The sequence below is a fragment of the Glycine max genome, chromosome 15 (genome assembly GCF_000004515.6).
Source record: "Glycine max cultivar Williams 82 chromosome 15, Glycine_max_v4.0, whole genome shotgun sequence".
NCBI classification, from domain to species: domain Eukaryota; kingdom Viridiplantae; phylum Streptophyta; class Magnoliopsida; order Fabales; family Fabaceae; genus Glycine; species Glycine max.
The window spans coordinates 13,110,553-13,135,982 of record NC_038251.2 but is presented as its reverse complement, the minus strand read 5'-3'; the positions used below and the strand labels follow the sequence as shown (position 1 = coordinate 13,135,982).

The 25,430-nt window shown below is 32.9% G+C and overlaps 3 protein-coding genes across 6 annotated transcripts; 2 read left to right on the top strand and 1 right to left on the bottom strand.

Moving 5' to 3' along the window:
* Positions 1-3,073: 3,073 nt before the first annotated feature.
* LOC100800884 (pentatricopeptide repeat-containing protein At3g57430, chloroplastic-like) lies at positions 3,074-6,825 on the top strand. Of its 3 annotated transcripts, XM_006597691.4 has the most exons (5): positions 3,074-3,338; positions 4,644-4,715; positions 5,115-5,481; positions 5,766-5,972; positions 6,322-6,820. In XM_006597691.4, the coding sequence occupies exons 3-5, from the start codon at positions 5,224-5,226 to the stop codon at positions 6,616-6,618; spliced, it is 762 nt and encodes a 253-aa protein (XP_006597754.1). In that variant the 5' UTR covers positions 3,074-3,338; positions 4,644-4,715; positions 5,115-5,223; the 3' UTR covers positions 6,619-6,820.
* A 1,828-nt stretch (positions 6,826-8,653) lies between these two features.
* Positions 8,654-11,462, top strand: LOC102670454 (pentatricopeptide repeat-containing protein At3g57430, chloroplastic). Its single transcript, XM_006597689.3, has one exon. The coding sequence runs from the start codon at positions 8,670-8,672 to the stop codon at positions 11,310-11,312; it is 2,643 nt and encodes an 880-aa protein (XP_006597752.1). The 5' UTR covers positions 8,654-8,669; the 3' UTR covers positions 11,313-11,462.
* A 1,909-nt stretch (positions 11,463-13,371) lies between these two features.
* LOC100790985 (protein PLASTID TRANSCRIPTIONALLY ACTIVE 14-like) lies at positions 13,372-20,263 on the bottom strand. Of its 2 annotated transcripts, none has more exons than NM_001369317.1 (13): positions 20,021-20,247; positions 19,784-19,936; positions 18,332-18,469; positions 17,570-17,695; positions 17,252-17,380; positions 16,479-16,568; positions 16,240-16,390; positions 15,707-15,816; positions 15,527-15,598; positions 14,697-14,802; positions 14,400-14,597; positions 13,767-13,809; positions 13,372-13,650 (listed from the first exon to the last, which is right to left on the bottom strand). In NM_001369317.1, exons 1-13 carry the CDS (start codon positions 20,075-20,077, stop codon positions 13,572-13,574), a joined length of 1,452 nt encoding a protein of 483 aa, NP_001356246.1. In that variant the 5' UTR covers positions 20,078-20,247; the 3' UTR covers positions 13,372-13,571. The 2 variants fall into 2 exon arrangements, with proteins under 2 accessions (NP_001356246.1, XP_040865378.1); XM_041009444.1 differs by having other exon boundaries at positions 13,458-13,650; positions 14,697-14,820; positions 20,021-20,263.
* Between the last annotated feature and the right edge of the window lie 5,167 nt (positions 20,264-25,430).

Here is a 25,430-nt window from a genome sequence, read left to right as displayed (position 1 = left end):
CAATATGCTACCCTTGGGCATATTAAGTTATATGTTATGCTAGCAAGATATAACGATGAGATCTTAGTGTGCTTGCATGAATCAGATTCATCAACCAACTCTTCTAATGATGAGATTGTCATTGGTTTGCCTCAACCATAACAATTAACAAAAATTAAACACAAAAATATTACATGTGCTTTTATGAGTGCCACTATATTGGGCTTGTCTTATTGGTACTATATTTTCCTACCTATGTCCCTCTTATTCATCACACGAGGAAGAATTGAAAATATTATTGAATCTTTCTCTTATTGGTATATTGCAAGTGGCCGTTATCTTTTTGTTCCATGCATATTATTCACTTCGAGTAATTTCCCAGTCTATTTACACCCTTTTAATGAATTTAATTAAAATATGCTACTGTTTTTTTTTTTTTTGCAATGTGATCTAATAATAGATTATCATATATAATAATCGATTTCATAATAAGTATTTTAAAAATTATACTTGTAACAATTTCTAATTAGTTAATGACAATTTTTTTTACATTGACAATCATTTTTAATTTATATTCAATGTAATGTTTTATATAAAAAATTGTCATTTAATTTCTTGATTAATATTATCTCTAGTCCTTTATATAAAAAATATTTTTTTTATCCTAATTATAAGAAAGATAAATATATTTTAAATGTACTAATTTCTAGTTTTTTTTTAATTTTTAATCCATTATAAAGTCTATCTCGTTCATTAGTTATACAAGTGAATTCATTCATTCATTGACTTATTAATAATATAAATCATTGATTTTTTTAAAAAAATTTATGAATAGTATCAATTAATATAGCCACTTGAATCATTTAAGTTTATGAATATTTTTAAAATAAAATTTAAATTTATGATATTATTAATTAAAATTAACTAATTTAATTATTTTTATTAGGTTTGATGAATTATTTATTTCTTATATAAACAACTGTGTAACTGCTTATCATATTGGTTAACTACTCTTGTTTCGTTTTAATTGTTAAATTTCTAAAGAAAAAATTATTTCTATTTATTTGTTATATATAAGTTTCAAGTTCACATTAATTATTTTTTTCAACCATTATACTCTAGTTTGTGTCTCAATCTTTAATTAATTTACAATGCATCTATTTGGAATGAAAAGAAAAAAAAAAAATAGGAAACTATGTGACTATTTTATTAGGTTCAAGAAAATTGATTACATTTCTTAATTTATATTTAACAACCTTAAATGTCCGTTCAATAGAATAAAAAAATGAAAAAAAAAGTTAAATTAAAATAGAGTATAAAAATATAAATTTTAGGTTATTTTATGATTTTTTTTCATCCTCTCAGAAGTATTTGGAAAGCAAATCCAAGAATCTAATGTGTTATGAAAATAGTTAAAATGGCATAGATTTGAGAGCAATCAAAACGTGATTTGGAGGGCAGTTCAAGTTCCAGGCCATGGTTTTGGGTCTTGGCAAACGGTATTTTTCATTGATTCTTGTTCAGCGAATACCGCAGAAAACGCGACCACAGTTTTGGAACATTTGCAAGCAAAGCATGATACCAACTCACTTGGCCTTTGTATTAATCAATGTTGTGAATTGCTTTAACCTAAGGATGTGTAAAAAAGAAAAAAAACAAATTGACAAAAATCCAACAATTCTTTTAGAAAAATTGAACCAAAACTCTTTATGAATATGCAACTTTAACAGTAATGGTAATAAAGAAAATTTATCTATATTTTTATCCTGATATTTAATATTTCTTTTTATTTGATTATTATAAAAAAATATTTTAATATTTATCTTAATTTTAATTTGTCTTTATCCTTTTGTTCTTGTTAACTGATATATCTTAATTATTTTTTAATTTTTTCCATATACTTCACTATAATTTATAATATTACAAGCACAACCATTAATAAGCTGTAATAAATGAAAAATATATATCGAATTATATTTTTGTTCTTATATTTATTATTTATATTTTATTTCATTTTATTAAAAATTTAAGTTTATTTTAATATTATAATTATTTTAAATCATCCTTATCGTTTGTTGGTTTTAACTGAATATTTGAGTCAAAATATAATATATTTAGGAATTAAATTACTGATAATTATTATTTAGAAAATAAATTATTAAATTCGATATAGTATATGCACAACCAATAATAACTAATAAGAACGACGTTTGTTTTTTAGGGAATAATAAGAACGACGTTGAAAATGGTTTTAAATAGATAAATTAAATTAAAGCTTCATTTTATACAAATAATAAACTAAAAATGATTTTTTTTACCTTCTAAAAATGAATTTTAATATAAGGAAAAAAAAATAAGAAAATAATACGGGAATGAATAGGTTATTTCTTTTTAGAGAATAAATGGTAAAATGAAAAGTTTAAACCAAAATTAATCAGAGCAATAACATCAATGCCTTTAAGAAAAATAAATTAAAATTTTGCTCAAAACATAAAATCTCATTAAATAAATTTCTTTATCGGTGTCTAATAAGAAAAGGGTCAGTGATGAAAATTGCAGCTAGTGCGAGGAGTAGAAACTAAATAGGTGGCAGCTGCAGACAAAATAACACGAAAAAACACACCACCGCGAATGGATTCTTACGTTAAAGTTTCATGTTGTCGTGTAAGAATTTTATATTTATTGTTTAACAAATATTTCATAGAAATAATTTAGACTAAATAAAAAATTATTTCTATGAAGGATTAAAAACATTAACATTGACATGTAATTCTAAATTTTAATATATATAGTGAGTTTATTAATTTTATCATAAATACTTTATAAATTGTATCATGAATGATTCTTGACTGATTGATGATAATATATAAATTTTTTTACAACAACAACTGTTAAATTCATTTAACAGCTATAGAAAATATCTAAATATTTTCTGGTAATTTTGACATGACAGTTTCTGTTAAATATTTATATGAAAAACTTCGTTACTCATAATATTTTATTCTAACAGAGTTACCTCATGTGAAAGAGAATTGTAAACAGGAAAAGTAGTCAAGTAAAGTATCAAAAAAGTCTGAGAAGAGGGAAAAAAAGAGAAAAGAGAAATTTTATTAAATATAACAAATCTGGGGTTTCGATGATTTCCATTTATACACACAAAACCATCCTTGGGTTGGAGAAGAAGGAAACAACATAACCGTCCAAAGCTTCTCTCTCTTCCATTTCCCACCTATAAAACTAGATGGAAAAAATACACACTGTGCTTCTCATGATGATAGTGTAGCTGAAGCTCCTTCTGCAGCAGCATTTATGATTTGGACACAAAAAAGTTCCAAACTTTTCAGTTCTCTGAGTTTCTGGTAAGAACTGGATTCGTTTCCATGTGTGATCGTCAGAATTTGAATATACTATTTTGTGTATGATAATTATAAAATTCAATGTTTTTGTTGATATGTTTTGTGGGTGTTGACCTAACCACACTCTAGTTGTGCTTGTGCATGTGTGTGTGTCTGTGCTTTCTGGGAATCTTATTTTAATGATGGATGTTTGTTGAATCGATCTTGCCTATGTTGTTGCTCTAGTGTTTTGTTTTGAATCCCATGTCTTATTGGGCATTTTCACAAATGACAAATCTAATAGTTGTGACTGGTGAGTACTCATTTCTTGTTCTGATTTCTGAGCTGGTTTAGCCACATTGTTCACCCCAAGTTCAATTTGACTCAATGTCAGTTATGATTTTACTTTTACTTTTGAAAAGCATGCCTGGAACTGGAATTAAGAATGTGGGTTTTATTGTATCCATGGGTTTAGATTCAAAAGTGAACATCTTTGTGGTGTGTGTGTTTTTTAATATGCTATGGTGGGTTGATTTCGGATTCAGGACTGTGGTCAGGATATTATAAAATATGCTGTGGAAATGGTTGCTCCTGCTTTTTCCTTTTTGTTAAGTAATTGGTAATTTGCTATGGCAATCTTGTATATGCATTGTTATGTTTTTCAATTCACCTTATCAATCTTCGGTAATTAGAGGGTCTGTTAGGGAGGAACTATTCCTGATCTGAATGAGATATCGTGTGCTTAGGCTAAATAATGATTTATTTTTTGACTTGGGATCGATGATTGTAAATTTTAACAGGAAAGTTTTAGCTGACAATGTGTTTTTGTGAATCTGTGAAACAATTATTTTCATCATGGGAGTTGTGTGTCAAAATGAGACTGCACTTAGATAGCCAACCAAACAAAAAGTTCATGTGAGATTTGTCAAATAATTTCTCAAAATGAACCAGTTAACTTCCTAAAAGCCGTGTTTGATTACCATTTTTCAGAAGTTTAATGTATTGCTATCATTTGGCATAAAATTATTACCAAATGTAGGTCACTGCTAGGAATGTCTAATCTGAAGATCTTGTTTAGGTTGGTACTTGTGGTTGTTGCTTGACTATCGAACATCGAGGCTATATGATAATTTCACCATCTAAGTGTAAATTCAGTTCTTTGTTATGGTTTTACCGCATTAGCAGATTATTGTTTGTCCTAAATCTTTGTCCCCTACCAAAAGATTTCAATTCAAGATCTTTTTAATATCCCTGAATCTGTAAGTTCATTCTGAACTATGTTACAGTTCTGGTTTAGTGATTTCCTTACATTTTTGTCATGTATAATAGTCTTTGTAGCTGAGGTATGGAAATAATTTCATCTGGCTTCATAAACACAGCATCTTTCAAGGACAGTATGGTGTAAGTTTGAAACTTTCATGTTTATTAAAATGCTCACTGTAATTTAAATTGTTTTTTCCTTTCTGAGCAAGTGCATATCACTATGTGCACTTTTATAATCACTTGTAGCCTACTGAATAAATTACTTTATGTTTTCTGGTTGCAATGTATGTACCCATGACTACGATCATATTTAATATCAGACCCAGGTTTTATCTAGTAGATCACATGTTTAATAGTTATTTAAAATTTTCTATTTGTGCTATAATATCATTTACAGTACCAAATTTTCCTATTGCTCTTGCCCTCTCCCTTTTACAAACAGCCAAACAATTTACAAAGCCTTATCATCATGTAAGCTCTTTCATAAGTGAATTTTCTTTTGAATTTAACTAGCTAATTTTGGAATCACATATGCAGACTTATCAATTTTGAAGGAGTTCAATACTTTGCCCTATTAGTTGGTTCTGTGAAATTTGTATTGGCATTGCTACATCAGAAATTCTTCCGAACAATCCCATAATCAACCATGTCATTATTGGCTAAACTACGTTGTGTCACTATAGATGTCACTGGTACCCTAATGGCTTACAAAGGGGAGCTCGGTGACTATTATTGCATGGCAGCCAAAGCTGCAGGCAAACCATGCCCAGACTACCAACGTATGCACGAGGGTTTTAAGCTTGCATATAAGGAAATGGCAAAGAATTATCCATGTTTTGGGCATGCAGCCAAAATGCCAAACATTGTGTGGTGGAAAACCTGTGTGCGAGATTCTTTTGTCAGGGTAAGCTATATGTAAAGTCATTATTGTGGTTGTATAATGTATTATATGTCATGATAGCCAAGTTTTTGTTTTACCTGGGCACACAAGGAAAGGTAGCATATTTAGTTTGGTTCTAAATTTGTCTTCAGCAACAATGAATGCACTGAACTAACAGGTTTAACTCCCTCCTTTATTGATGTGTTCAGCTGCATTATAAGCTACCAAAATCGAGCATTGAATTACAAGTTCATGATATTTGCAATCTCACCTGTTAAAATCATCGAGAAATTTTGTTCTTCTGGCAGGCTGGATATGAATATGATGAAGAGACATTTGAGAAAATCTTCAGACGTATATATGCATCCTTTGGTTCATCTGCTCCGTATACTGTATTTCCAGACTCCCAACCATTTCTTAGATGGCTTCGTGGAGAGGGTCTCAAAGTTGGTATTGTGAGCAATGCTGAGTATCGATATCAAGATGTAATTCTTCCAGCTTTGGGTTTAAACGAGGTAAATTTCATTTGTTTTTCTAATAGTTTACTATATTACATTGTTTCAAAGACTAATCAAATACTTAACCACGGGGTGGCATAGTATCTCATTCTTGAACATCTCAGTGCACCTGTTGGAAACGTTACTAGAGGTCCGCGCACTTCCATTTTGAAATGCAATGCAATCATTAAAGATTTAAAGTAAATTATATTGAACTGCAATCTATTCAGTACTAGAACTTACTAATCACTACAAGTGTTTTTGTTCTTCTTTACTGCACTTAACGATGTGATTATATTGAGTCATGACTACGCATACCCCAGAAACAAGAATGTCTAATTGTTATGTATGATGTTCGACGATGCAGGGATCTGAGTGGGATTTTGGCGTGTTTTCCGGCCTTGAAGGTGTCGAGAAACCAAACCCGAAAATTTACGAGATTGCACTTGAGAGGGCTGGAAACATTGCACCTGAAGAAGCTTTGCACATTGGGGACAGCATGCGCAAAGACTATGAGCCAGCTAAGAGCATAGGGATGCATGCACTATTGTTGGATAGGTTTAAGACCCCAGATGCTGTGGAATGGAGGAAATCTGGGGCAGTTGTTCTTCCTGATTTATTGGCAGCAAAAGAATGGCTGTCTTCAGATAAGTCAAATTGCTAGAGATCAGATAATGGCTCTATCTTTGCTCAAATGTATTTAAGTATCATCTTCACCCCTCAAATAGTATTACCGTGGCTTGTGATATTCTACCATTACATATGTGGCTGAATATTTCTCTCTAGAGCCATACTTGAGAATCAGATGGCTAAGAGTTAGATGTAGCTCAAATCCAACTTTGCAATACAAATATATTCGAAAGTTACTCTCTTTTCCATAGGGTTCTGTGATTTTGCCCGGTTACAAGCATATCAAATTTGGATACTTTTATAATGGGGTTGTAGATGTTGGGTTACTTGGTAGCACCTAGCTCAAAATTTGACTCAGTTCCTTTTATTTTCCATCATTTTAATATTTTTTTTTGCTAAAATTAATAATTTTGTTAAAAGAATTTTTCTATTTTTTTTTACTAGTGAATCAAATTGAACCATGAATCAAATTGAGCCAAGACTAAAAAAACTAAACCATTTTTAATAGTGCATCGAACCAGAGAAATGAACCGGTTCGGTTCTATTTTTAATTTTGTTTCAGTTTCGTTTTCTCGTCAAAGGTAAAGAGGTTTTCTTCTAATGTCCTTTACGTAAAAAGCTTCCAAAATCAGAAAAGATGTGTAGCCCATACACTGCAGAGTGAAAAGTAGAAAGATGCTCTGAAAAATATTACCAAGTTAAATTTTTTAAAACAAAAATAAAATACTTTTTAATATATTATATTAAATCTTATAATAAATAAGATCAGTAGTATGACAGTTCGATACTAAGATTGATGATGTAACGGAGACAATTTTCATATTTTGCACTTATAGTTGTTGATTGATATATAATATAATTTTGTTTACTTATAAAAAATATATTATTTTATGTTGTAGAAATTAAATATTATGTTATATTTGATTTAGTTTAATGTGTAATTTTGTATATGATGTTAATCATAATATTTTCTTCAAGTAAAGTTATGAATATTACTATTTTTATAGAAAACTATGTAACTTATAGTATTTAAATTTAAAAAATATTATATAATTATTACTGATTTAATTATAATTGAACCATTAAACCCTGAATGAATAATGTTAAGGCCTCACTAATCAGATCAATTTGAAAAACATTACACATCTATATGAGTTGGATCACTAACAATCTGAATAAAAATTCTTGTTTTATTCGTTGAATCCATGATATTAGGTCATTTTTTAAGTTTATTTTTTCTTAAAACAATTTTTTTAATAAAATATTTTTTTTCTGCTTTTAAGGTGATTGTTTAAACTGTTTTTTCTTTTTAAAAAGTAAATTCTATATGTTTTTTAAACTGACTTTTTTCAAAAAAAAAATAATTTTTAAGAATTTAAACAAACTCATTATTTTTCGTATAACGCATTAATTACTATGTGTCTCCTTGTTCTTTATTATTAAGGCTGAATTCTCCCAACTGTGTTACTACTAATCGTATCTAAAATAATGTATAATATATAATATTTTTTTCTTGCATCCTTTACTCCACAATTTTTTGACATGGCTATTAGTTAAATTTTCCAAGAAGTGCTAAAACATGCTTTTGAACATATTTCTTTTTATCTATGAGAATCAAAGATATATACTAAAAATTTATTAACAACTCATGTTTAACGAAATGAATTAAGTAACCTTGGTGCTCTTGAACACATCCATTCATTTATTGTAACATATTCTCTGTTAATGATTAAAATATATTGTAAGTAAAAAAATCATGAATGAGACTCTAAACTAAAAACTGAAACGTAAATAATTATAAATAAATTGAACCAATAATAATGTATGTATTTAAATAAGTACAACAGTGTGTGTTGTAAACTATAATCCAATATGATAAAGAATATATGACTATTTTCTCTCTCTCCCACTTTATTTAGCATTTTTACTCTATTATACTAATTATCGGTTATTTAGTAACTAATTAAGTAGCAATTGTGTGAAATTTCAGATATTTTGTGTAGAGGAACAAAGAGAAAGATAAATAAATAGAAGATAAAGTTTCCACAAAAAGAAAAAGAAGTTAATTTAAAGAGTTGGTCGAAAATGCATTCCTTTCTTAGCCTTACCCAACCGCCACTCCCTTATCCTTCTTCCCTCCAAACCCATCCCCTAACTCTCACTCTCCCCACTCCTCCTCCGACCACCGTAGAACGCCGTTCTCCGTCGCAATGGATCGACCTCCTCCGCTCCCAAACCCACTCCTCCTCCTTCCGCGACGCCATCTCCACCTACGCCGCCATGCTCGCCGCCCCCGCACCCCCCGACAACTTCGCCTTCCCCGCCGTCCTCAAGGCCGCCGCCGCCGTCCACGATCTCTGCTTGGGAAAACAAATCCACGCGCACGTCTTCAAGTTCGGCCACGCGCCACCCTCCTCCGTCGCCGTGGCCAACTCCCTCGTCAACATGTACGGCAAGTGCGGTGACCTAACCGCCGCGCGCCAAGTGTTCGACGATATCCCGGACCGCGACCACGTGTCGTGGAACTCCATGATCGCGACGCTGTGTCGCTTCGAGGAGTGGGAACTGTCACTACATTTGTTCCGGTTAATGCTGTCGGAAAATGTGGACCCCACTTCGTTCACGCTGGTCAGCGTGGCACATGCGTGCTCGCACGTGCGTGGTGGGGTGCGGCTCGGGAAGCAAGTGCATGCTTATACTCTGAGGAATGGCGATTTGAGAACTTACACGAACAATGCGTTGGTAACGATGTATGCGAGATTGGGCAGAGTTAATGATGCTAAGGCATTGTTTGGTGTTTTTGATGGTAAAGACTTGGTGTCATGGAACACTGTTATTAGTTCGCTTTCTCAGAATGATAGGTTTGAGGAAGCGTTGATGTATGTGTACCTTATGATTGTTGATGGGGTTAGGCCGGATGGGGTTACATTGGCGAGTGTTTTGCCGGCTTGTTCGCAACTTGAGAGGTTGAGAATTGGGAGGGAAATTCATTGCTATGCGTTGAGGAATGGGGATTTGATTGAGAATTCATTTGTTGGGACTGCATTGGTTGACATGTATTGTAATTGCAAGCAGCCTAAGAAGGGTAGGTTGGTGTTTGACGGGGTGGTGAGGAGGACGGTGGCGGTTTGGAATGCTTTGCTTGCTGGTTATGCAAGGAATGAGTTTGATGATCAAGCATTAAGGTTGTTTGTTGAGATGATTTCTGAGTCTGAGTTTTGTCCCAATGCTACCACTTTTGCGAGTGTTTTGCCTGCTTGTGTGCGTTGCAAGGTGTTTTCGGACAAAGAAGGGATCCATGGTTACATAGTGAAGAGGGGATTTGGGAAGGATAAGTATGTGCAGAATGCACTGATGGATATGTATTCGAGGATGGGAAGGGTTGAAATTTCAAAGACGATATTTGGTAGGATGAATAAAAGAGATATAGTGTCTTGGAACACGATGATCACTGGCTGCATTGTTTGTGGGCGATATGATGATGCGCTTAATCTTCTGCATGAGATGCAGAGAAGGCAAGGAGAAGATGGGAGTGATACATTTGTTGATTATGAGGATGATGGGGGAGTTCCATTCAAGCCGAATTCAGTGACCCTAATGACGGTGCTTCCTGGTTGTGCTGCCTTGGCAGCATTGGGTAAGGGAAAGGAAATTCATGCTTATGCTGTTAAACAAAAGCTGGCAATGGATGTTGCCGTGGGAAGCGCATTAGTTGACATGTATGCAAAATGTGGTTGTTTAAACTTGGCTAGCAGAGTCTTTGATCAAATGCCTATAAGAAATGTTATAACTTGGAATGTTCTTATCATGGCTTACGGGATGCATGGGAAAGGGGAAGAAGCTTTGGAGCTTTTTAGAATAATGACAGCAGGAGGAGGCAGTAATAGGGAAGTAATAAGGCCCAATGAAGTGACTTATATTGCTATTTTTGCTGCTTGTAGTCACTCTGGGATGGTGGATGAAGGCCTGCATTTGTTCCATACAATGAAAGCTAGCCATGGGGTTGAACCTAGAGGTGACCATTATGCTTGTCTTGTGGACTTGCTTGGCAGATCTGGTCGAGTCAAAGAGGCCTATGAACTGATCAATACAATGCCATCCAATTTGAACAAAGTAGATGCATGGAGTAGCTTGCTTGGTGCCTGTAGGATTCACCAGAGTGTAGAATTTGGTGAAATTGCAGCAAAGCACCTGTTTGTCTTGGAGCCAAATGTAGCTAGCCATTATGTTCTAATGTCCAACATATACTCCTCAGCTGGACTATGGGACCAGGCATTGGGAGTACGTAAGAAAATGAAGGAAATGGGAGTAAGAAAAGAACCTGGTTGTAGTTGGATTGAGCATGGTGACGAGGTTCATAAGTTTTTGTCAGGGGATGCTTCACACCCACAAAGTAAAGAACTCCATGAATATCTTGAAACTCTGTCCCAAAGAATGAGAAAGGAGGGCTACGTGCCTGATATTTCATGTGTCCTTCACAATGTTGATGATGAAGAGAAAGAAACTATGCTCTGTGGGCACAGTGAGAGACTGGCAATAGCCTTTGGTCTTTTGAATACCCCTCCAGGAACTACCATCAGAGTTGCCAAAAACCTTCGGGTTTGCAATGACTGCCATGTTGCCACTAAAATCATATCTAAGATTGTGGACAGGGAAATCATTCTTAGAGATGTTAGAAGGTTCCATCATTTCGCAAATGGAACTTGCTCTTGTGGGGATTATTGGTAAAAGAAAGTGAATAGTAAAATATTTTTTTTTTCTAATTTATTCATCTCAACTTTTTCCTTCTTTCATGGGCAAGAAGTTCAGTTGAGATCATGTATTATTGCAAATGCATAGTTACATAATTTGGATAACTAAAATTCCTGTATATTCTGAATCCTTGACTGCAGAATCTCCCAGTTCTGTTACTCTACAATTTCTTACGAGGCTTATGCAGTACATTAACGCGTTAGGTATATACTTTTTTGAAAGCCGCTACTAATTTCTTGAGTTAGACATGACAGGTTGACAACCTGGCCACCAATAGAGATAATTCTTGAGCAATTAAGATTTCTGTAGCGTGTATCGATCTAATATATAATTTTAGAGTTCCTAATTTCATGCACGTTTGAATTTTATGTTTACATTTGGTGTTAGAGCTGTGTTTAGATGAAGAATTTCCAAATGACAAATTCAATTCCAATCAATTACAAAATAACTTGTTTGTATTATAAAATTTTGCAAATAATTAAATTTCAGAACAAATGTTTCTCGTGTTTGTTTGTTTCTCTCTCCTCGCATGCTTTGTCTCTCTAGCACACATTTCAACCATCAATTCCAGCATAGCAGCACAAATCTAACCACAGAAATCAAATCTTGAAAACTTCAACAGATTTCAAGTTATCTTATGTTAAGGAAGTGGATTCATTCGTAGTCACTTCTAGTCATCAATGGAGGTGTTGACATGGTCAAGGATCTTGCGAAATTTGATGGCATTGACGATGGTGACGATGCACTAAAAGTTCTTCACAATGTTTATGGCTACGTGATGAATGAGACATTTGTAGAGTGGAGGCACAACAACGGAACTCAAGCTTGAATGGCTCAGCCTTGTCAACCACCGTTGCACCAATCTTCCACTAAGTCACGGAGAGTGAAGAATTTTTTAAGTCCCACCTATAAGGGGAGAATTTCAAATTCCTTATCTTAACAAAGGATAAAAAATTTGTAGAATTCTTCAAATTGTCTCATTAAACATCCAAACGGAACAATTTAATTGACAACAATTAAAATACCCAAAAAAATACATTACTCTCTCTTTAAATGCTTCATCCAAACATAGGGTAAATGAATTAAGAACTTAACTGAATATATTTATGTTTGATAACGTTAATTCCTTTATGCTGTAAAAAAACCTTAATTCCTTTATTTAGCGTTGTTTTAACATAGTTCATTTTGATATTTGGACTCGAAATATGAAACTTTTTTCGGTTGGCGTGTTTTCCTTCGCATGATTCTAAATTTTATTTTTTATCACGTGTCTTTAAGAACTTGCCATTATTTTCGTATGAACTTTAGGGCTTCACAATTTACAATTTTGTTTTCATGGAAGGGAAACTGGTTTATGTTTGGTCTACGATGCATGGATACGATACTATATGTATCTGATATGACAATACAATTATTCTAAAAATATATAAGATACAATATGTGTAAGATAAATGTTTAAAAATATATAAAAATTCATAAAAAATGATAAATATATAATTGTAATTTTGCAAATCTAAATTAAAAACATACTTCTTGAATATTACTAAAAATAAAATTATAAATCATTGTCATCATAAATTACTTTATATTATATACATATAAGAACAATATATCAATTCTATTTCTACCTGAAAATCATTCATAAAGGGAATAATTTTCATTTTTGGTTCATTAAGGGAAAATGCTTCTATATTATATATGTTTACATGTTTCTTGTAGTTGTATTGAACTTTCATAAAATGCTTTAAAAGCTTGGACACTTCACCAAGTATCAATGAAATATCCAAAGAATATCAGTATTAGATACGCGAAACAAATTAAATTATTGGTGCTTCATGGATTTGGATACTTCATTGGTATGTATGGGTGAAGTATCCAAGAGTATTAGTATCGGATACAGATATGTGAAGCAAATTGAAATATCCGTGCTTCATAGTTTCAAGTAGAACTGTTTGACTCATGGTTAAACAAGTGAATTGATAACTCAGTCCACTGATTGATTTGATTTCCAGTCTGAATTACATAAATATAACTATGATTTTACACTATTTTTCTTTTTTAAATTTGCTTAGAACTTGATCAAGGAACGGCACAAAAAAAAGAAGGTAAGGCACAACAGAGTGAAGAACCTGCAATTAATGGATAAAGAGCATTGTTTTTAGTGACACAGAATTACAGGTATATACGACAGTGTTACAAAATTTTCCTGACTATTCTCATGTTAGTAGATTGGGATCAGAACAGTATTTGCTCTTGATACATCTCCAATGCTTGGAAAACTTTCTCCATGAACAATTTCCTGTGCAATCTATACCTGCATATGTGGCATCCACAGTGAAACTATAATTAGAGGGTTTAGGGCTTAAGATCTCAAGGAAAATAAAATTTAAAAAGCTAGTGAAACTGCTAGATGATGTAAGTATGGCATACTTTATTGCAGCTTCAAGTGTCCTCGTAGCATCTGCCATTGAATCTGCAATCATGATGTGTAAGCTAAGAATTAGCTTTTTGTCATGAATCTCAGCTAAAGTCGAAATAGTCACACAATCCTGAAGCTTTCGGTAAATTTTGATCTTATAATTTCATAAGGTTGAGTCAATCCTTGAGGATGGATCGCATGATTATTTTATAAACCTTAGGTGATAATTTTAAGAGCTTCACTACACAAGTGGTTGAGCTTTTTACCCAATTGGATTTGTGTAATTGACTAAAATCCTAGACAAAAGTACTACTTAGTGGATTGCAGGTGTCAATTGGAGCTCAAGGGATTCAGCTCTCCATAGAACTGATGAAGCTTATGCAGAAGATATAATTGTAATCATGTAGAGTTGTAGCCTCAACTCGATGTAACTTGTTTTGGCAATGTTGACAAGACTGACTCAAGGTCAACCAGAATATCCCCCAAACATTTTCTAGCCCATGTGTATTACTGATATAAAAGAAAAGTCAACAGGTTTATGTATACATATTCTCAGAAAGCAATCATATTGCATAATAAAATTATTATGACAATCAGTTCTGTGACTCTACTTTCTAGTGTAAGGATATGAATGCCAAATTTACCTAGCAATTTCTGGTCTTGCTTAGAGGTTGTAGCAAATTCTGCAAGCATCTTTTGACATTCATCTTGCAACTCCTTCGCAGCCTTTCTTTCCATGCTAGGGATTGGAGGCACATCCCCATCTGACCAAGTTGGCAATGTTCGTGCTGCAGCTATGACTGCTCCATCAACAAAACTATCTCCGGCTTTTGACAGACAATCTGCCATAAATTTCATATTGATATCCTAAATAATGCCAATTTGAATAGACAAAACTGTAACATAGAAGATTCCAGAAAGAAAATTCATATTGCCCATACTATTATGGTAATACTCTTCAGGAAGGCCAGATATATTGAAGATTGACAAGAAGGAATCCAAATGAATACGCGCATTGCCTGAGAATTTGATCTTGTCCCAAGGATTCTGCAATTGTAAGCAACTCTGAGAACTACATTTCAAAATTCAGTAGATCTTAAAACCAAACACGTATAAGTTTACATGAATTGTTCATTACAAAAGCAATCAAATAACAAAATCATGATATAATAATATAAATACTTCAATGCATATGGCATACTTTATAGTGACCATGGACAAGTCTTACAGCATAATGAACAGATTTTCTTATGTGAATTGGGTTGGATCTCTGGTGAATTTAGAAAAAGCACACAAAGTAGCATGTTGCAAATGGAAGTACATATCAAATGATTATAAATATCAAACTAAAATCGTTCAATAGGATTTTCCTAGAGTTATATGGAAAACTACTATCTCTGTCAACATTGAGAGTCTAAGGTTAAAGTTAGAGTGAAAGATGGAGTTAAGACTTAAGAGTATTGAATGAATGCTTAAAGTGCAGCAAATAACTATGGTGAGAGGAGTTAGAAATACAATGAAGGAGAAGCTACACATTGTTGATGTTGCTTAAAAGAGTTGAGAAAAGCTGACATGGTGGTTCCACAGCCAACACTTGAGAATGGTTGACAGTGGCACCTATAATGGGCTTTCAGTGTGTGAGTTTTCTTCACCCCGCCCCCCTTTAATTTAATGCGTATTTCCGTGGGTCTCAGCCCCCAAATATGCATGATAAAGAACAAAAAGATATAGAATATTCCATTCATCAAGATTTAAATGAAAAGAAAATTACCACGGGTGATGAAAATCCATATCTTTGCATGAACATGTCATTCTTCTGAGCACTCATGTAATTAACTGTCATCTGTTACAATTTTTGACAGCATAATCAGAATAGAATGTCCATGTCTCAGTGAATATTACTAGGGTAATTAACTGAACATGTTTTTCACAGAAAAATCAAATGGTTTACCTCATCTCCCTTCCTAATCTGCTGTCCAGCATTTATAAGAACCTCAAGCATCCTGTCCTTAAAACGCCAATGGAAAAAACAATTTGGCTCAAATGAATGGTTCAGCATATCTGAAAAGTAAGACCAAATTAGCAATGACCTTAGTTGAAAAGACATCTTAAGTAGGAAAAGTAAACACTGCCACCACATGTAATATATACAAATAAACTTTTACACATTTTTGCCCACTTCTTTTCCTCAACCATATTGTTTTTTTTTATTTGTTTCCTTCTAGTAATGTTTGTTTACTTGTTTTCTAATTTGTTGCATAAAAATGTGAAAACTGTTGAAATTCTAACAAAACAATAAACAAATTAAGCAATGACAATGAATGGATAAAGATTTCTTTTTTTCTTTTGAGAACTGGAAATCAAATCAAATTTAATACAAAAGAAAGTCAATGATGAAATTAAGAGTTAAGAGATTTGTTTGATTATAAGAGTACATAAAAAGTATCATATTTAGTCAGAGTAACTAAGGTGAACTGAGCTCACCAGCATAAGGAATCAGCATATTTGCTTCTTGATTTAGAGCACCAATTCTCGTTTGCATGTTAATACATCGTGACTGTGCAATACCTACTGCCCAAGCAAACCTTTGAGGATCACGCGCAAGACGCTTTATTTTAAGGGGTACATCACTGTGCTAAATGAGATTAACACAATTTGTTAATCCATTGTAAGTTTATGTACAATGGGAGACTAACAAATTTGAGAAAGAATTTGCTCCTTACCCAGTTATTCTCCCAGAATTCTAAGGATCGTTGTTGCTGTTTTCTAATAGTGGAAGCAAGATCAGGATCCTGCAGCTCCAAAAGTTCCTCCTGGTGATACAGATCAACATATGAGATGTCATAAAACTATTATTAAAACTGTATTGTACGTTTCAAAATATAGCAATTCTAAAATGCATGTGAGTGAATACAACAAAATCTTAAAATTGCAAAGGATTAATCCAGGCCAACTCAAGAAAGTTGATATGTATGTTGTGGCTGTCAACCAAAATTTATGAGTTATCTTTGACATTTCCATAAAAAATACAAAATATAAAAACCTACAATGACTTGAGTTACAACTTACATATTGGCAAAGGAAAGCTATTAAAATTAGTCAAGTGCAATCTGTAAAGTAAAATTAGTTGCTAAACTACTTTGCTCCAACCTGATTTTTGTGTAGGCCAATCAAATATCTTAAGATAAGAACCAGGTAAAGCGTCTCTCAAGTCTATGTAGAACACCAGAAAGAAAATAAGCAACTAGCTCATATATTATTAAGAATAATTACTTTTCCTAGTCTTAAAACATGATCCAACTTCAACACAGAAACTGCACATCAAAATGCTTTCAAGGAAAAAACCTGGAAACAGCACATTAAGTGGGAATTGAAACATCTACTATGTACATGATCTCCATTTGATATCAAGAATTGATCAGTAATAATTTCGAAAAAGGAATACCACAATCAAAACATGGTTTAATGATGCAAAACCAGTTTGTTTTATGCACACCTCTGAAGCAAGAAGTAAGCTAGTGCACTCATCTGCACTCGGTAAGAAGTCGCCATACAATTGCCAAAAGTTGCCTTCACAGTCAAATGCATATAAGAGAAGGCATGCTAACCTTAGGTCCCAATCTGTCTGCCACAAAGATTTGCACAATTACATTAAGCAGATAACCAGAACATTTTTTACTTTTGTAGCAGGTACAACACAGTTAAAACAAAGGGTGACACATTGGTAACGTATGTATTTATCATGAAAAGCGAAAACAACCAATTGGTTATATCTTATTATGAACAAATGAACTTAGAAGAGAATAGTAATTACCTCTGGATTTGTTGAGTTGATAATATCAAATATTGGATGATCCAAGGGAATTATATCAGGGAAAAACATCCACGGGAGCTTCTTGCTTATGGTTAACATCAATTCAAGAGGAATTTCCATTATAACCTGCCCAAGTACAACATTAGGGAAATCATCCATGGACAGCTATTAAGAATTAAGAATATAATAAAACATAGGCTTAATTATACTTTTTACCCCTTACATTTTGGCGAATTTTACCTCAACAAATTAATTTGGTGTATTTTACCCTCAACATTTTAAAAAACTTGCAAATTTTACCTTTCGTCACTGAATTGACGTGCCATGCTAAAATAATTGCACTTTTTACCCCAACTTTTTACTTTTTAGCAAATTATCCCCAACTTTTTCACTTTTAGGCAAATTTTATCCCTAACTTCATACTTTTCAGTGAATTTCACTTTTACGCTTATTTAGCATGTCACATCATCTCAACAACGGATGGTAAAATTTGTAAGTTTTTAAAATGTTGAGGGTAAAATGCGCCAAATTAATTTGTTTGGGGCAAAATTCGACAAAAAGTAAAAAGTTGGGGTAAAAAGTGAAATTAAGCCTTAAAACATATTATACAAATAGTTGTGCAAAAATTCTAGAAGTTGACTTTATGTGCAATCATTTTCACTTGTGCCACAACTAGCAGTTGGAAAGACTTATATCTCTGGTAGAAAGTAAGTAGAGTAACATCACTTATAGCAACTAACAATATTAAATGAAGCTACTTACCCTTGCTCGGCGAAGAGGCTCTACATCTTTGGAAGCATACACTCCAAAACCATCTGGCCCTTCTTTAAACTGAACTCCATAAGCTCGCATACTTCGGACATAACCAATCTTGTAGAAATCAGGATCAGCGGGCTCCAACTAGAGGAACAAATAAATTAACAAAATAGAAAATAAAGAAAAATCACAATAAACATCTCATTTAAACAGAAACCCCTTGAAGAATTCATCCAAATGTTGGTCGTTCAAGAAAGAATGTACTGAATCCAATATCTAGAATTATGAGCATAAAAGCAGATCAAATTAGAAACAACACTCATTCTACCACATTATGTGGTATAAACATAAAAACACGTCAAATTACAGAAACAGCATTCACTGTAACATATTAAGTGTTAATATCATGAACATAAAAGTACATCAAATCTATTTACTTGCTATATATTAAAACCATGTGCCAGTTCCCTATCACCTTTGTTTCCCGCCCATGCCCCCTACTTTGTTGTTGTTGTTATTAAAATTATTATTATCAATTAGTTAATCAATTAATTAAGACTTCCGATAGTCATAGCTATCTGTAATCTCTCCATTCCTAACTTCTTTCCTCTGAGTTCCATATTTTGCCAGCATCTCTTTTAGAGTTCTCCTGCTTTTGGTGTAAGCCTTATTTTCGCTCATTTTTTTCTGCTTCTCACTATAAGCTCTCTTTTATTGCCACATTTTCCTACTTCTCACTTTAAAACCTGTCATGTTCCCACTTTTTTCTACTTTTCTTAATCCCAATATGCACATGTATCTATATCAACTTCTTAGTATATAACAGTCATGAACTATATGGATGGATTTGGCGCATACATTGTCACTGTATATTGACAAGCCATTTTGTTAAATGCATAAAGACAAACGCAAAAGTACTAGTCATTGAAAAAGCACTATATTGATTCAGTTAGGATAAACTTCTCCTTAAACATTTATAGGAGAAAAAAATAAGAAAGTAAAATGAATTAAGCTACTTACGCAAGCTAAAATCAACTTATACACCTTAGCTCCTAGATAAGATAGATGAGAAAGTTTCAATAAAAGATAAGTACACAAGTTTTTTTTATTAGCAAATGTTAGTTTGTTAGCAGAGGAGATCAAACCCACGACCTTTCCCCTCTTCCCTTCTCCCTTAACCATCCAACCCACATTATATCTCCAAGTTAAGTACATAAGTTGATTTTAGCTTAAAGTTCAATTCAATTTCTTTCTTATTTTCTTTCCCTCTAAGTACTTATGGAGAAACTCATCCAAACATGGCCTAAGTGTTGTGAACATGAAACCACATCAAATTATGGAAACTGCACTCACTCTAACTGCTCCTAGATGTCAATTACTACCAAACCATCAAAACAACAACCAACAAGCAAATAAGCGAGGGACAAATAGGAAAAAAACCAAAAAAGTGGAATTTACCTCAGACGATGTTGTCTCTTCAACTTGGGGAGGCTGAAACAGGGGAAATGGGGGAGCACCAACCGAAGCTCTGATGGGTCGTGCTCTGTTTTCAGCACGAGAGCCGAACGAGTAACTGGGTTTCCACAAGAAGCCACGGCGCGAGCCCTTGAACTGTTCAGAAAGAAAACAATGTTGGTAAGAGGTGCAGATTGAAGAGACACAAAAAGGGTGCGAAAAAAGGAAAGAAATTGGAACCTGGGTTTTGGAGAATAAGGTGTTGGTTGGTTGATAAAGATGAATAGAAGAAGCCATTGGATATTGAAAATGGAAAGAAGCGCAAAGTTAAAGCATGTGTGCGAAGTAGTAGTGAATGGTGCGATGCAGCATATGCTAGTGACAAGGTAGAGTAAACAGAGGAATATGTATAGAGAAAACGTTATCCAGTCTTCGGTTCCAGCAGCATAAGTCAAGCGACTCCGTGCACAGCTCACTTCCATTTGGGTTGGCATTAAGTTTTACCCTTAAGAAATTTTTAATTTGGGCAAATGACAAATTTCGTCCATGTATTTTACACCCGCTATGATTTAATCTTCATATTACGGAAATGATCAACAATTTATTTAATCTTCATATAATTTTGTTAATATTAATCTTTATTTTCATTAATATTTTGTCTGAGAAGTAATATGATAATTCTCCTCGCAACTTAGGGATTCGGGGTCTTGCGGTCGGAGAAAAATTCTCCACGGGAATAGGGATGAAAAATCCCCCGAGCTAATTCTGGGACGGAGACTATGCTCCCCGCCCCACAGGATCCGCGTATCATCGCTATATAAAATTTTACTTATATATCCTCGTAACTTATAATATGTATAACATAAATATAAGGGTTAATATAATATTTTACTAGTAAAAAAATACAAAATAAAATTATCATATATATATATATATATATATATATAAGTATTATCTCAAAGTCACAAAGACACAAATATTATCCAAATCCTAAAACGTCGCATCAAACATTCAGACGTCGTTCCTTAACTTTCTTCTTCACCTTTGTTTCTTATTCACTACTTCACCTTCGTTCCTTCTTTACTTTTTCACCTACTTGGATATTTTTTGGATGCTTTTATGCTTGTGTGATTTTATTACTATTATTATTGATTTATTTTATTATTTTTAGTCATGTTTTAAACTTAGAATTAAACCTAAAATTTATTATTGTTGAAAAATTGAAATAAAACAAAAAAAATTATATTTTTTTGACATTTTTTAATGTAAAACGGAGTTCCCGCATGTCCTGCGGGAAGCCGAGAAACGGGGACGGGGCAAAAAATACCCCCACCACGGGCAACAAGGACGGGGACGGGGAGCGGGGGAGTACTACCCACCCCCACCCCACGCAGGTGCCATGCCTAGACACGCGACAAACTCAAGTGGCAAAAGTGGCAACATTGGGCCAAGGATCTATGGACCACATTGTCGATTTTATCTTAGGCACACAATAGTACCATGTGACCTCCACACTAGATTTCTTCCTAAATTCCCTCTACAACCCTTTTCGTCAATCCGTCACCATATGTTGACATCGAAGACGATTTTTGGTTGTGACATCTCTTTTTGTTTTTTTAGCCCATTTCTTCTCCCACTCCTTTCTCTTCTCTTTGGCACCATCGATATCCTTCGCATTATAAGCTCCCTGGGAATTTATGAAATGATGATATCAAGGACTCATTTCATCAAGGCATTCCATAATCTTTATTATCTATTTTATGCAAATAATGTTGTTGTCTATGACTACAATAATGTTGCGTATAAGATCCTTGGGGAGCATGCATGTTTGAATTTCCCCAATCTCAAGGACCCACGAGGCTAGAATTTGGGAGCCATGAGGTGATGATGGTTTGCGATGGCGGGAGAAGGAGAATGAAGGGTAAACAATAAACTTGTTGTTTGGTTCTCCATGTCAATGTTTATCATTGTGATGTCAGTGATGATATTAGTGGTGGTGATTCGCAACAAGATGATCTGTTAGAGTATCGCTTGAAGTTTTGCACAGAGCCTTTGATGGCAAAGAGAAGAAGGAGAAGTGAAACAAACGATAGAGAGAATAAGTTTTCACTAACATTTTAGTCCAAAACATTGTGTGTTGATGTGGAATGTCCCATACACATGTGGATTTGACATGTTAGCGAGGACGTGCTACGTATGCACTCAACGTTAACAGAAATAGAAATCACTTGATGATAGGACTAAATTGTCATCATATTTACACAATTGATTATTTTCATACTACAAGAAAAAATTGACAACGAATGTAAAATAAAGGGACTAAATTAGTCATTTACCCTTTTAATTTTTATTTTTTTAGGATAGATATCTATTTTAGTCCCTAAAAGTGTGAGGTGGTAACAAATTAGTCTCTAAAAGATGAAAAATTCACATTTAGTCCTCGTATGTGCAAAAAGTGTAAAAAATTGGTTCTGCTGTTAAATTTGTGAGACTATTTTGTTATTAAGATATAATGTTCAAGGACCTATTTGATAATAAGTTACATTTTCTAAGGACCACTTTGACATCCAGTTGCAAAGTTTAGGAACTAAATTATCTGGAGGACTAACCTATTATACTTTTTTGCACAATCAGGACAAAATGCTTTCAAGGAGACAATATTGGATAAATGATGTATTTAGTCCTTGAAGTATGCATTTGTTGATAATTTAGTCCCTATATTTTTTAAATTATCAATTTAGTTCACAAATGTACAAATATTGCAACAAAACATGAAGAAAGATAAAAAAGAAAGGAAAAAAAAATGATGTGATAAATAACATAAGATTGAGAAAAATATACAAAAATGTGTAAAAATTATGATGAAAAAGAAAATTTTATTAATAAAAAGTTTACATTTCTCAATATATTTAATAATGCAAATTAACTATAGTAAGCTTTCAGTGACGATATCATCTGCTTTAATTTGTTCAAGGTTATTTGGGCTGAGCACGTGGAAGTGAATGATAGGATTGCAACAAGCTCAAAGAGGTCTTATTCGTAACAATATTGCATATGGAGCTGAAAGGTGGCTTCGGGCACTTAATAGAATGTGTGAGAGTTTTGCTTGGACTTCAATTAACAACATGCCCCCTCAAGCATCTCAACAAGGTTATGATATATATATATATATATATATATATATATATATATATATATATATATATATATATATATATATATATATTCATTTTAATTAATTAGCCTCTTTGGTCTATTTTGTGTTATACTGTATATAGGTAAGTCTATGTCATCCATTTTGTTCAGTGGTGAAGGGATTCAATGCAAGGATGAGGGCCACGAGGCTTTCTAATCGAATGGTTCAGGGTTTTTTAATTTTAGTGATTTATATAAGTTACGTGATGCTGGTTTTGCACCACCTTTGAAGGAAAACAACAATGAGATTAAGATCTCTTTCCGGAAGAACACAACACAAATTAAGTGCTTTAAAATGAATAGTAAAACAAATATAATTAAGCAATGTCTAATAAAATTTCTAAGATTTTATTTTAAAATTTACTTTTCACGTATTATTAATGTAAAAAAAAATCTATATGTCATATCTAGTAAAAAAAAATCTATTGATGTAATTTTTCAACCTACCAATTTATTAAAAATCAATATAGATATGATTTTTAAAATATCAATTATAAAAGCTAATATTCTTATATTATACACGACAATCTATTATTAGATAACATTATGCAAAAATAAATTTAGATTATTAAGTACATTTACAGTCTTTTTTTTTTTTTGTTATTGCATCAAATAAACTCTAATGAATTTTGTTCTTATATCTTCATGTAGCAGACTTATAACCGAATAGAGGGCGATGTGATGATGTTTCAAGATAGTTATATTGATCCTATGGGATCGTATATGGTTTATGCTCCAATTTCTGCGAAAAACGTGAGCATGATTATGAATGGGGGAGATTCAATGGTGCCAATTTTCCCTTCAGGATTTCTGATATCTGAAGATCACAGTCGGGCAGTTGCTGAATCATCTAATAGTAGACCAGGAGGCTCAGTGTTAACTATGTCTTACCAATTATTGATTTGTAGCAACAATAACGCATCGATTCAAGACCAAAACAGGGAAACTGTGGTTAGAATTGTCGCCTCAACACTCCAAAACATTATAACCTCTTTGAACATTTCCAAGGATTAGTCTTTTGGTGTTTATTTGTTGTTTTTGTGATTGTTAGTTATTGGATTCACTTCTTTGTCATCATGAAGACTCATTGCAGAATAATATGCGACTAGAGATTGTGCTTATTATATGATGAGCTTGCATATGGTGTTTAATTTGTTTGGTGTTTGATCTTTAGATTAGCTTTTTTTTGGTCAAATTGTGATTCTATGTCAACAAATTAATAGAAATTATAAGATTGATATGATACTTGAGCCCAACCAAAACTATGTTTATTTGTTTCTACCATATTCTCTCCTTTCATATCATGCTAGATTTCATCTTAAAACCAAATATATAATCTGCACTCTAAGGATTGAGGCTGCCCATATGGAACTTGAATATTTTTCAATACATAAATTAATTTTTTTTTTCTTCACTTTTTTATAACACAAATATTTACATTTTACCTTGGACCCTCGCAAAATTTTTTGTCCCCCTAAAAATAATTTCTGGTTCCGCTCCTGTAGCTAACATTTGCCGATGTCAGCTAATTAATATTAACTAATAATTAATTGATTCATTCAATCTTAACGATAATAGAATCTTAGTAAAAGAAATATTTTCCTGAAAATGAAGTTATAGTCACGCTCAATCAATCACTGAGAATAAGAAAATTCTAAAAGGAATAAACTTTAAAAATTTGTTTCTACCTTCTATAAAATTTTGCATGGAACAGAATCTATCAAATTTGTTAAACAGATTGGATCCTTTCTCTAATCTTTTATTTAGTTTTTCTTAGGACACGTGGATTGCAAATATCAAAGAATTTTAAAAGATTTTTTGATATAAAAAATCTTGTAGTATTGAATCGATACTCTCTTATCCGTGATTCAAATATAAGACTGAAATACATTAAATTTTGGAAAACGGTTTCCACTTCCACAAATTGAAGCTGATCAATCAATATTTAGTTGATCGGATTTCAAGCTAATCACCTGATTTTCAAAGGAATTTTGGATTTTTTTTTATTCTTAAAGATAAAATCTAAGTCTAACTCCGGGTAAAAAAGTGATACATTAAAGGTAGAAACAAATTGAATATTTCTTCTACTATTGTTAAGAGGAATCAATTAATTATTAGTTGGTATTAGTTGACGCTTTGTATCAATTGATAATCAAAATACTTAAGAAACTACTCTCAGCTTATCAAATGGTCATTCCTATTTCAATAATACCAATAATGACCAGATTTTTAACAGAGGTATGGGTGTAAAATCTTGAGCGTAAGACTAACAAGTGTTCTATAAAACTATTAAATATGTGTTTTATAAAACCTTGATATATTGGCTGCAACATGGCACTAAAGATAAAACGTTGAAAACTACTTGATAGATTCAAGATAACTTCGAGAAGATTTGATTGGTAACCACAGATTATATTGTAGGCCACAAAGAAGAACCAGAATGACATACTTGTGT

Coding starts and splice junctions, on each gene's coding strand:
- LOC100800884 (XM_006597691.4), top strand. CDS start 5,224: ATGTCATTATTGGCTAAACTACGTTGTGTCACTATAGATGTCACTGGT. Junction 5,482..5,765: donor TGCGAGATTCTTTTGTCAGG/GTAAGCTATATG, acceptor TTCTTCTGGCAG/GCTGGATATGAATATGATGA. Junction 5,973..6,321: donor CAGCTTTGGGTTTAAACGAG/GTAAATTTCATT, acceptor TCGACGATGCAG/GGATCTGAGTGGGATTTTGG.
- LOC102670454 (XM_006597689.3), top strand. CDS start 8,670: ATGCATTCCTTTCTTAGCCTTACCCAACCGCCACTCCCTTATCCTTCT.
- LOC100790985 (XM_041009444.1), bottom strand. CDS start 20,077: ATGGCTTCTTCTATTCATCTTTATCAACCAACCAACACCTTATTCTCC. Junction 17,696..18,331: donor AGCCTCTTCGCCGAGCAAGG/GTAAGTAGCTTC, acceptor GTACTTGGGCAG/GTTATAATGGAAATTCCTCT. Junction 14,598..14,696: donor TGAAGAGTATTACCATAATA/GTATGGGCAATA, acceptor AATTTATGGCAG/ATTGTCTGTCAAAAGCCGGA.